The 13,207-nt window shown below is 38.0% G+C and overlaps 1 protein-coding gene across 1 annotated transcript in view; it reads right to left on the bottom strand.

Annotated features, from left to right (window-relative positions):
- Positions 1-13,207, bottom strand: part of CFAP47 (cilia and flagella associated protein 47) — a 772,366-nt gene that overhangs the window by 83,694 nt on the left and 675,465 nt on the right. Inside the window, exon 58 of the mRNA XM_089653003.1 lies at positions 12,107-12,202. Within this exon, the coding sequence (XP_089509129.1) occupies positions 12,107-12,202 (96 nt within the window). The remainder of the gene's footprint in view (positions 1-12,106; positions 12,203-13,207) is intronic.

The following is a 13,207-nucleotide window of genomic DNA, read 5'->3' as shown; positions in this document are numbered from 1 at the left end:
ATTAATCGGATTCACTAAAATAAGGCTCAAAATGAAGGAGAAAAGATTCTTAATATACCTCTACATTGTGACACAGGCTATATTAGAGTTCATTTATTTAGCAAGCAGTATAATTTTCCTTTTTTATAATTGTATTTTCTATAAGGTTTTCAAAACAAGAATACTTAAGAGAAAGCAACTGTTAAACCATAACAGTTTCAGAGTAGCAAAATGATTAGACATTATTACAAAACAAATAAAGTATGATCTATTAGAATAGAGAAAGTACAGTCTCAATAAGAAACTTTATCAAAACGTTATTGGGATATCTAAATATATATCTCTAGTATGATCCACAATAGAGCAAAGCTTAATCTTGCAACTATAGAAAAAAATGAGGCAAATTCACCAAAAGATATAAATCAGCTCACTTCCACACTATAGTAAGTGATGTCATTAAACCTATGAGTCTACAGCAAGAGGCTAATTATAGCTACAAAAATAGTTGCTGGATGATAAAAAAAAACTATATTTTATATAAGTATATTTATATTTCTATACAAAATATCCAGTTAGATTAAAAAGTACTATAAAGTGCTACCGGCATTGAAAAAAACGTTCACTAGCATGAAATGTGCTAGAGCAACACTAAACAACAAATAGGACAGATAAAAAGGTAATCTCAAAAAATTTCCGGACGCCCAAAATGTTTCCGTGCATGGAATGATACCGCAGCAAAAAAGGCTGCATGTTAATTAAACAAGCACTGAAGTAATATAGTATCTCCTATGCACGGATCTATTGGGGACTCAGTAATGGCCATTAAACTATATGGGCTATAAACATTATAACTTCTGATAAAGGAGATTCTCTCCTAGATTTTAGCTAATGTGTCCCATCCCCAAGTATGTGGTTAAGGGGGAACATTCATGTATTCAAGGAGCAATCAATTCAGTCTCTGTGAAGTGAAAAATAAACAGTCCCTCCTTAAGAGAGGCTCATCCCCAAAAAATCAGGCTACAAAAATGTTATTTTAAGCATGAATATAGAAATCTGCAGATAGCTTGGGTTAGTAAAAAACAGCTTAAAGTCCTTTAGCTGTTGCAGCAGGCGGTAAAAAGCAGAAGCAAAGAGCAAAGCAGTGCAGGCTGTTGGAAGCAGAAGACAATTAGCATATGTAGTGTGCAAAAGTAGAATTCACTCCTTTATGCCAGTATAAGCAAGCATTTTCAGTGGGCAGTAAATCTTGTCATTACAATCAGCCAAGTTAGTTCTTGTCCATATAGGATGAATACATGCTTCCTTGGATGCGAGTTGCTGTTTAAGGCTTGCATGAGAACCAACTGTCATAATGAAAAACTCTGCCAACAACTGTAGTTTGTATTATTTAACTTGTAAAGTGATGCTGTATACTTTACCACCTTCTGGAGCTGCTCATTGGATTGAGGGTTGTAGGTACACATGATCTCCAGTCCATAATGCAGGGACAATTTACCCCTCCATTCCTCTTTCCATGCATTGAGTTGTCCCCGCTGCTGCTCATGTTTCACCAGCCTCTCCATCTATACCAATACTCCCACATGAGTGGCATCACATGACAATGTGTTTCACTAAACCGTAGCGTAGCTTCGTCTGGACTGTCCATGTGTCTCATTATGACATATTTTAATAAATAACTCAAAGTTGCCCTGAGTTTTGGTAGTCATGTTCTCCATCTGTATTATATCCACAATGGATAAAAGCTGGGTTTTGGAAGGTGTCTTACTGGTCTGCAAGTGTAAAGGTATGAGTCTTCTGGTGGCCGTTCGAATTTGAGAAGCTTTTTCGGATTGTTTTGGATGCCCAAAAATGGCAATCTGAGTAAATAACAGATAGGATCTAGGAGTAGAAGACCTCCAATGTTTAACTTGCATGAAGTACAACAGGAGTTCTATAACAATACATCAAAATGTTGTAAATGTTTTCTTTATACACAACACAAGAGGACTTAGCTGTTGTATCCCAGATTTTAGTCCATTTAGTTATTGGAATTGATTGTTGAAGAACATGTTCCCTTTTTTCTCATGTATAGGTGATAATCTCCAGTCATGGGGAAGTCCTCATGGAGAGTTTTGAATATAGAGGGAATCAAGTGTAACTGGAATGGGCATTATGCAAAAATGTGATCAAAACTAGTAGGGTGATCTAGGATTAATGAGGCAAGGAGAACATAAATAATGTTTGAACTAAAGATAAGAATAGAAAAGTATTTTAAGGATTCCCTTTTTATTAGTTTAAAGCTCCTCAAAGGGGCATATTTTATGAGGCACTGGGTTGACAAAGTACCCAAACTGAAATACAGCAGCTTGGCCCAGGGTATCATCTGCAATCTTAATAGTCTGTCTGGCGTTACCGGGTTAAAGATTTCTGTGCGCATGTATGCCATTCTTACATGGTAAAATCATTGGTCCCAGAAACAGGTGGTGCAGCGAACTTTATCCGGGTTTCATTATAGACCAAATCAAAGAACATAAATTTACTGGATATATTTGCCCAGCTTATATTTCAGACCACCGATTTGATGGGTGTTGGGCTGACCAAGATGGGTTATGGCTTAAATGGGAGGTGTAGTAATATTTAACTATCTGGAGCTCCTATAACTCCTTCTGGTCTTACAGAAAATAGAACTGAGCTAGCTAGCCTATGAGCTTTATTACACCAAATGAATTTAATACAGGGCTATTGCAAGCTACAATATGTAACTGTGAAATAGGAACATTGGTCGGAAGAGATTCAAATAGGTAAAGCAGTTTTGGGCTGAATAGACATCTTGAGAACGTTGATTCTGCCTAGTAAATATACAGTATATTATATATTTCCTACTGTCTACGCAAATTGAGCGTGATGCTGTAATGTGAGTGCCTAGGTAGTTAATAGAAAAACAGCACCAATGATAAGGATAGTTAGCTTATAGACATGCAAGGTGATCTGGAGCTATATGGATAGGTAACACTTCCATTTTTGTGGAACCATTATACAGCCAGATAGAACAGTAAAGTCGTCAAACAGAGCAGGTTTGAGAGTGAAATATGAGGTTCTCTGAGGGTAAGAAGCATTTAATTGGCAAAAAGGGGACACTGTATTTCTTATGCCATACTTGAATGCCATGTATGTCTTTCCGAGCTTCAGCTAGAGGTTGTAGGCATAATATGAATAATAGGGCCTAGAGGGTGCATCCTTGTTTGGAACCATTATTCATGCAAAATGGACCACATATCGTGTGATGGAGTTTGACCTGGGATGTGAGGCTATAATACAATGTTGTAAGAGCATGAAAAAAATGGATGTCAAAAGCCAAAATGCTGTAGGATTGAAAACATATATGGCCAACTTAATTTATGAAATGTTTTTTTTATCATCGAAGATTAATAACAACGCTGAAGAGATATGCTGACCATACAGTGTACAATTTTCTTGTTCAGTTTGCTTAATCACCACCTGAACCAGGTGAGTTGTTCATCCCATGGTATCTCCTGCTTGACGAGTAAGGAGAAAACCCACCTGGTTCCTATTTATAAGCCGGGGAAGTATCTTTGATAACCTATTAGCTAAGACTTTAGTAAAAATATAATCTGAGTTAAGTAAGGTTATGGGCCTACAATTAGTAGAACAAAGGGGGGGGGGGGGGCGCCACTAAGTGCAGTATTAGAGACAACTTTAATAACTGTAATAGGACAGCCAAATGTTCACTCACATTAATCCACAAAAAGAGCGCTTGTAATTACAACAACATCTTGGAGGGATCGTCTGCACTCAGAGAGATGTATCTGCAGCAGCAAGCGATAAAGTGATAACAAGTAAGGTGTTAATATGGGTAGGAATATCTTATAATAGGCATAATGACAATCATCCAGGCCTGGTATTTTATGTAGAGGGAGGAGTTTAACGACTTCAATAAGTTCCTCTAAAGAAATTTGTGAATTTAAAGAAGCTACATCATTAGAAGGAGTTTAGGTATTTTAAGAGTTGACTTAAATTTAGTAAAAGCCTCTGTTTTAAAAGGAGGAGGAAAATATAATGATAGACAACTATAAAGTTTGCTATAGTATATTTCAAAAGTGTTGGCTATTGCCTAGGGACTGTAAGGAGTGCCATTTTGTTGAAATATGCAATTGGGTGGGCATGCCCGTAATTTGTTCACCAACATCTTATGAAGTTTGTTAGCATATTAATACATTTTTTGTTTTCTCCAAAGAAGTTCTATTTTAATTTTACACATCTAGTATTTTACGTAACAAGGTGACCACGTGCATAAGAGCAACATTCATGGAGGAAATAATTTGGCTTCTATTTTATATAATTGTTTCACTAAGCTAAGCTTTGTAAGAGCAGAATCTCATTTTAGATGAGTCCCAGCAGATATACATTGACCTCTAAAGAACGCCTGATGTGCTTCTCACAGAGCAGACACCTTGGTTACTGTTCCAGTGTTCAAACTAAGATATTTCTCCCGAGCTTTAGATAGTTGCTCTCAAGTGCCATCCTGAGAAAGAACCTTGTCATTTAGCCTCAAGTGGCATGTTATGGGATAGGCAGTAGCCAGCATTAGATCTAAAACTATGAGGGAGTGCTCCAAACAAATAATATAATTTGTCTCAGAATGAATCAGCGACTGGAGTAATGGGGTAGAAATGAAAAAAAAAAATAACCAATCTAGAATACATTCTGTTTGCAGGAGAAAAAAAGTAAACTGTTTTTCGAGGGGGCGTTTAATTTTCCCGGAGCCTAACTAATGACACTCCCTAATCAGTTTATGAAAGGCTTTATATTAAGCAATTGTTCAGAAAGCAGATTCCCAGAAAGTGCCTGATGATCTCTAGATGGGGAAATCACCAAATTAATATCCCTGGCTATAATGGTAACTGGATGAAAAGATTGGGACATTGTCCCATACTTGGGTGAGCAATGGAATTTTACCAGACTTAGAGGCATAATTTTTTAGTAAGGTAAGTGGTTTACCCACATACTGTATCTAGTCAAGCAGGACAAACTAACCACAAGAGTCGAGATCAGGGCGGACTGACAACTCATGGGGCCCCCGGGCAATAGGGGATCATGGAGCCCCTGTGTCCTTGCCCAAACTCAAAAAAGCCTATGAAAAAGGTACCAGGGGCATCTCATGGGGCCCCCTACTGACCCCGGGCCCTCGGGCAGTGCCCGAGTTTCCAAATGGTCAGTCTGCCCCTGGTCGAGAGTAGAGGAGACTACTTTTAATCAAGATTGCCACTTGTGCTTTTCTGAAGGGATATGACACAACATAGGAATGTGGGAAGTATCTTGTAGCAAATTTAAATGAACCCCCTTCATGGAAATGTGTTTCTTGTACTAAAATTACATTGGCTCAGGAAGACCTAAATTTCATTAAAAATAGACACATCCTTTTGCTAGAGTTTAAACCTTTCACATTAAGTGATACTATCCATAAAGACATTGTAGTAAGTAAGTACATGAGGCTTACAATAATCAGACTGAATACAAAAGGACTGTATAGGTAACAAACCAAAACATATAAATATGTAACTAAAGGAATAATTATGGTCTAGACAAGACCAAACTGAAAAGAGGGACACTATCCAAAGGCTTGAGAGCATCATATATCGCAGGAGCCCATGGAATTGACAATAGCAAAGATAGGGTGGAGGACACTCTAGGCTTTTCAGACAATATGAATAAAATAGCACCTGAGAAGACAAATAACAAAACCAAATGGGTATACGTAGGATTCCAAAAAAAGGGAAAGATAAAAAGGCAAAGTAATCTAGTAGCCATAAAGTAAAACACATTTCAGTTCACTTTACATTCTCGCATAGGGGGCCTAAGTGGGTATGGCCCCTTAGAAGGCTAGAGGGTGTTTCTTCACCTTGGACTTCAGCTGGTGTCCATATCTTGCCTGGCATAGTTGATGGACAGGGTATAGGGAGAGGCATAGCTAGTGCTTTATCCAGAAGAGGAGATAGTCCCAGATTTTAAAGAAAGCTTTCCCTTCTTGAAGATCTCTAATGCTTTGCTAGGGTCTATCCTTTGAAACTATAAGAAAGAATCAGAAGCCCCAACAGTAGGGTGCACAATTCTTCAGGAGATGCAGAGTGATTATATCATTTGGCAAGAGTTGTGAGGGACAGGTCACTAAATATTTGTATTTGCTTTCCCCTATAGTCAATTGCAGACTTGTTGTGGGTATTTGTCAGGACAGCCTACTTACCATTGTAGTAATTAAACATACTATGATGTGTCGGGAAACATTCTCCCAGTGGCAGTTTAGAGCCTAAAGAACAGGTCCAGACAGCAGTCAATATCCAAAATATAAGCATCCAGTAATGTAAACAGGCCCAATAAATAGGAATGTACCCCTAATGCAGAGATTCTGGTGTCTTTCCCTGTTCTTTAAGTCCTTTTGTTGGAGCTATATTTGGGAGACAATATGCTTTAGTGAAAGATATTGTCTTTTAAGACATGGACATATTGTAAAAAGTCATCAAATTTAGTTTCTAGGTGATCTGTACATTCGTCCGATTAGGGCGGCTGTTCCTCTAAATAGCTAGGCTATTTTGCCCACTTCAGTAGAAACAGAATGAGTAATGTTTTGTAACAGTATCTGAAGCTTTTCATCTAGGACATCCACTGTAAGATATGGCACTAGTGGCAGTAATCATGAGGGAAGAGCCATGCCTATATCTTCTCCAGGATTCAAGACCATGCCTGTGAAGGCCAGTTGGATATCTAGGGAACCTGAGGCCGATGTGGGCTGCTGATCGCTGATTCCTGCTTTCTGCCACCCATTTTACCCATGTGAGACTGCATGAATTGGTCTATCAGGATCCAAGTCTCCTGTGCTGCAAATGCTACCCAAGTGAGAGAGAAGCCAGGCAGAGCTATTCCGAAGCTCTGCAATTAAGCATCCTTTGCATGTTCCTCTTCATAATTTTTCATCTATTGACTGCTGCTCTCTAGTTAGTTGTTACAGACAACACAAACATTGTGATACATCATTCTGAGGTATATGGGTTTTTTTTGGCAATTTCTAAATTCCAAAAAAGGATAACAATATTATACCTTTTTTTTTTATCTTTAGTGATCTTTCAAAGTGACCCTCTCACTACAGAGTTCAACTAAGTCCACCTTGTAAAAGGAGATGCTGGATACTTCCTTTTCCAGCAGCTTGTGTTTTCAAACCCTGCCATGTTGCTGATCTCTGGCCACTGCAAGACATATAAGTTGGTGGGGGGAAACCACAGCATGTGGCAAGGAAGCATGTATTGGACACACTTGGAAATGCTGGATACTTACAGGTGCCAGAGATCAGCAACATGGTGGAATCTGAAAACACAAGCTGCTGGAAATTAAAGTATACAATGACAGGTTCACATTAAAGGGAAACTATACATAGTTTTTTAAATATTTTTTTTTCTAAATGCATGAAAAAGATATCAACTTATTAACTTACATAGTACATATAGCCTCAATCACTTAATCCTTAATTAATTTCAAAAGTAGTTTTTAATAACTTTAAATTTGCAACTTTTAATAAAATAATAGCTGGTAATTCTGCCATAAAGTTCTTTGTTCAGGCACTGTTATAGGGTGTCAATGCTCTGACCCTGTCTTTCAACTGTGCCCCTGCGTTGTCCCCTTTCACATGCTTTCAATGGATACTACTATTGGCCATTTCAATATACATTATTCAGGCAAAGTCTACTGTTATTATACAGTATTTATATAGCACCGACAGTTTGCGCAGCACTTTAGAATATAAAGGGAGACAGTATAATTACAATACATTTCAGCACAGAAGGAATAGGAGGGTCCTGCTCGTAGAGCTTACAATCTAAATAGTTGTCACTATTAGGAACCCCACGCTGATAAATAATACATAGCCATCTTTGGAGTGCATGCATGTGAACAGGAAGTAGCTGCAAAGATGCTATAGGAAATGGGAATTGTGCATTTATACGCAACAACAAGGGTATCATGACTGTTTGGGTATCATTTGGGAAATTTCTGTTCACTTTCTGTCCCAGAGATGCAACAGAAAGTGTGGGGAATTCTTCTCCGTTTCTCCCTGGATCAACTGTCCATGCTTTGTTTCAGATGTCCCAGGAAAGAATTGTCCCCATTACAAGATTTCTCTGTACCTCTTGTTCTGGGGACAAGAAAATGTTTGATTTCCCCTCACGTTCTTTCTGAATGAGAATGGGCACCAGTACAAAGAGGGAATCTCCCCATTGTCGATACAGACAACAGTAAAACTTTTACAGTGGGTTTAACTCATCCATACTATATCCAAAAAAAACAAGTTTTGCTAAGAGATACACTTTAATGTCTTTTTGTTAAAAACCTTTCCTAAATGTATTTTATTTATTTTGTGAAGGGTAAAGAAATATGATATGGTTCCCAACATCATAGTGATCCTATCTATAATCTGCCGGATCATACCCAGAATAGATTGCTATTATATAACTAGGGACATGCATGATATGGGAGTGCACACTTAACTGAAAATTAAGTCAGTGGAATGTCAGTTTACTTAAAAGAATGATTACAACCTTGTAGGGGTTTTACAGCTATATGGGATTCAGCTGGAGAGATTTTGTCTCACATTCAAGGTAGCTGGCAACAATATCATTAGGCATTAAATCAATATTAAACCCAAAAGCAAACATTTTTATATTGCAGCTTAGCATTTGATGTGATGGCTGCATTGGTTTTCTTGTTAAGGTTTTCTTTCTTCTATTTTCATCTGGTGATCCTTCCAGTAAGTCTGTTGCTTTTGAAAAGAACAAGCTCTCAGATGTATCGGTTTACAGAGATGAGACAAACCATTTAACACTGACAGGGGTGTTTACAATGATCAGCTTTTATTTATACATGGAAAATTATTACTTAAACTGTTTGCTGTATCTATTTATAAAGTGTTAGCTGAAGTTCAGCTTTAATTTGCTAGTGTATCTAAATCTCCTAGTACATATAACACCCCCCCCCCCCCCAAAGACTGACAATGCGGCCATCTACTGTCCCCCTTGTGCTCATTCATCCAGGGTGGGGGCACTCCAATTCAGGAGGTGTGTTGCTGACCAGATCATCTGGTGAAAACAGAGGAGAAAATTCTAAAAAAAAAAGAAAAGAAAACTGCAACTACCACATCTAATGATTGGTAAGATGCAATATATTATTTTTTTTTATTTAAAACCATTTAAAGTGAATGGAAATCTGCAATAGGGACACCCACAGCAATTAAGAGTTATGGGAGTGTTAGCCTTCAATGCCCTACTAAAATCAAAGGATTTTTATTTCTGTATATTTCTGAAATTTTCCCTCACTGCCTGCCTAATGAACCCTTTGTACTGGTACAGTAAGTAAGGGTGAATGTCTCCAATACAGCCCCAGATAGCAGTAACAACAAAATATGAGATCTCCTCCTTTCCTACTCTATTCAAACTTAATAACTAATTTAAACAAAGGTATTTTACAAAATGGGCAATGGCCATATTTATGGTTATGTGTAAATACTGAGATATTTTATATTTTATCTATTATTATTTAGCCTTTGGGTATGATTTACTCTAATATAGGCATATCAGATTGGTGTTGAACCACATGTGGCCTTCAGCTGATTAAAGAACGTAAACTGAATGAAGCCACAGTTATTCCCAGTTGAATAAAGCTACACTTCACTTCATTATTTTGCAGCTAAATACTTCAGAGATTGTTTTATTGACCATACCAGGTAAAATGACAAAAAAATGGTGTATTGGTATCTCCTGGCACTGATCTTGTACAGCACATTGGTTGTGTCTTGGGGAGGGAGACCTGTAGGTAATGACTGCACAGTACGCCCAATGATCGCACACTGATATCCCAGCACTGGCCAGATTTAGCAGTGTCAGGAGGTCCTCAGGCTGTAAGGCTGAACTGGGTCATGGGCAGACTGACCATTTGGAAACTCGGGCACTGCCCGAGGGACCGGGGTCAACAATAGGGGGCCCCATGAGATGCCCCTGGTACCTTTTTCATAGGCTTTTTTGAGTTTGGGCAAGGACACAGGGGCCCCATGATCCCCTATTGCCCAGGTGCCCCATGAGTTGTCAGTCCGCCCTTGGTCATGGGTGTCTATGTGATGGAACGTTACCACCAAAAAAATAGTTTTCTTTAACATCTTTTTTTTAAATAGAATACATCTTTATTCATTTTCCAAATATAAAGATACAAACAGGAAGAGAAAGCTTCATCCAGGCAATTCTAATGAAGTCTTTACAGTACAAAAAGAAATTTTAAGAACACCTATGCCCCATTGTAATCTAAGAACATATTTGTACCATGAACACGAAAAGAATATATTATCAGGATTCACGATTATGGTCTAAGAAACAGAATGAGAAAAATAAAATAAAAAAACAGAAGGGGGGAGGACTCCTCAGTTTTGGTCATGTATTGAAGGGGCATCCGTTGCAATTCAGTAGGTATGTCACAGATGTCTGAAATTAACAACCAAGGGTAGTATGATAAGGGGTAGGCTGCTCCCCGGGAAACACCAAAGGAGCAGAAGTGGGAGATCCGTGCATACATTTTTTTCAGATTTTGTGTAAATTGGACTCAAGAGTAGATAAGAAAAAGTGCACAATAGAAGGAGAATAAGAGAGAGACAAAGAATAAGAGCCAGGTGTGGGTATGGAGGGCAGTGCTCAATCCTGCAATATATATGGGCTACGATTAGGAAAAACTGTTTGAAATCGTGGAGAGTCTGAAAAAAATATCCAGATGCACCAAGTGGCCATATAGGCTGAAAATGTGTCTTGTTTATGAGTTCAGCAAGCCTTTCTTTGATCATGGAGGCATCCACTGATTTTCACTGCCTAGAAATTATGTTCCTGGCTGCAATCAGAAACACAATAACCCTTTCTTGGCCAAGAAAACAGAACCCCGGGGAGCAGAGAAGAGCAATTGAAGGTCATAGAGCAGTGTGTGAATCTGCAACCACATCATAGATCCAGAAAGCTTAACTATTTTTTAAATGTGCATGCTCCCCTAATACTCAATACATGTCGCCCCCCCACACACACACATACCTCCGTCTTTCTCTGTGTGAGCTGTCATATGTTGGGGAATTTTCAGAGTAGTAGGAGGATGCTGGGTGCTGGGACACTCATGCTGGGATATATAGTTAGCACTGAAATGAAGAGAGTAATATCAGGCAGAGTGATCTCTGCCCAAAATAGAAATTTAGCCCTGGCCTGACATCATCAATGAAACAGCAGTGAGGAGTCAGGCGATCTGGTAAGCAATTTGTAATAAATATCCCTGACACTGACTGAAAATGCAGGAAGGGGGGTTAACAGCACTGTCAGCGACCATTAGGGAGGGAGAGGGTTGAACGTGGTAGTAGTGGTGGGGGAGAGCTACTGTTTATCAGAATTGATGGTCCTCCTTTACATTGTTTTAACCCCTCTAAATATGTTGAATTTTGGCTATTTTGTGGTCATTAGGCTACTACTGATGTAAACAGCAAATAGGGAAGAAGATAAAATACACATAATAAGAATGCAGAAATAATCTGAAAGTGCCTCTGGGATTACTTTAGGAAGTTCTGTATATTTCTTATGTTTTGTACATTTTATCGCATTTTTTTTTAATATTAAAAAAAAACATAACAATTACATATATACCACCAAAAAATTATACTTGATTCCATATACTTTAAAAGTCGAGTGCTGGAAGGTGGAGAGGGGGCGGAGACAAGAAGGAGTGTTAGTATCTCCACCTATTCTCTGAAAAATATAGCCGTGCTAACATTATACATTATATTTTACCACCTAAGCATTTCATTTGATATTACCATGTAGAGAGAATGCTGATCATTAGCTTGGACATGATATCTATATAAAATATTCACTATACTGTATTGTATGTTTGTAAAAAATGGATGGGGACTAGAAATCTATTTTGACATACAGAATAATCCAAACACAAATCAATTATCTACAGGGCGCAGCAATGAAAAGACAACACCTGCAAATAAAATGGGATAATCCAGTTATTGTGCCATTTTCCCAACAAGAATAAGACAATAAGACAAAAAGCCTAAAATAAATACCTTGTGTCTGCTTTAGGGGCAGACAGAATGCTGGCTCTTTATTGATGGAATGGCGCAGAACAGATGCACTAAGCCGATGCATGGTCTGTTCTTGATCTGAAAAAAGTAACAAAAAAGATGGAATTTTTTTTATACTTCAATGTCAAATTCAAGGAAATAAATTCACTGATGGTTGAAATGTGATCAAAGGCCTTTTCTAATGAAAGTACTTCACGGATGAATGTTCTTCAAAGTACACTCTCAAATAAGAGGTGACAGCATCTCCCCTCCGTTTCTTTTCTCTTTGCATTTTTAATCATGTTGCTTGTCATGCCTGCAATAATTTGAGGTTTTAACCTGCAAATCATACTAACTATCCATATTACAAATTACAAAAATAATCAACTGGTATGAAAAGATTAAATACATAAAGACTGGATATTAAAAAAATACGATCTTTAAATTACTTACATTTTGGATTTTGAAGTGTAATTTTAGTTATTCAGATATGATTTAATCATTCAAAAACGGTAAGTTTTTGCACCTCTCTGACAGACAATTTTTGACATAGTTCTGCCCCCAAAAAACAGGATTCCTTCATTTTCAGATATACGGCATGCACAGGTTAAAGAACAAGTTCACCTTTAGGAACATGTTACATGTTCTACCTGTTTTCCACCAGCACCACCCATGCGGCCGTGTCACTCATTTACAATGTTCTATAAATTTATAAACTATAAGTTCCGAGAGACTTAGCGGCTGCCGGGACTTACGGTTTGAAGTTCTCAATGAACTACCCCGGTGCTGTGGAGTGCCGTGGTAGTTAACTGAATCCTTCTTTCAGTATATTTGCTTGACCATACATCTCATCTCTGCTTGCCCGTATATCACTGCATGGCACCAGGGATCTGCTGATCGTTGGTGCAATGCTTTGCAGGCTTTTGCAACCAAAAATAGTGAATGCATTTTTTTTTACCTGCAAAAAAATGTGCATTTATTATTTTTGGTCAAAAGGTGAACTTATCCTTTAAGGATGCCATATCATCCAAGCAATGACCAAGATGTTTAGGCTAAAAATGCAAAATTATACTTGTAGGTCAAATTATGCTTTTCACATAAAAG

The sequence above is a fragment of the Staurois parvus genome, unplaced genomic scaffold (assembly GCF_062004578.1).
Source record: "Staurois parvus isolate SC_StPar_1 unplaced genomic scaffold, SC_StPar_1.0 ptg000696l, whole genome shotgun sequence".
In the NCBI taxonomy this organism is placed as follows: Eukaryota; Metazoa; Chordata; class Amphibia; order Anura; family Ranidae; genus Staurois; species Staurois parvus.
The sequence above is the reverse complement of the archived record's forward strand: the minus strand, read 5'-3'. Positions and strand labels throughout refer to the sequence as shown.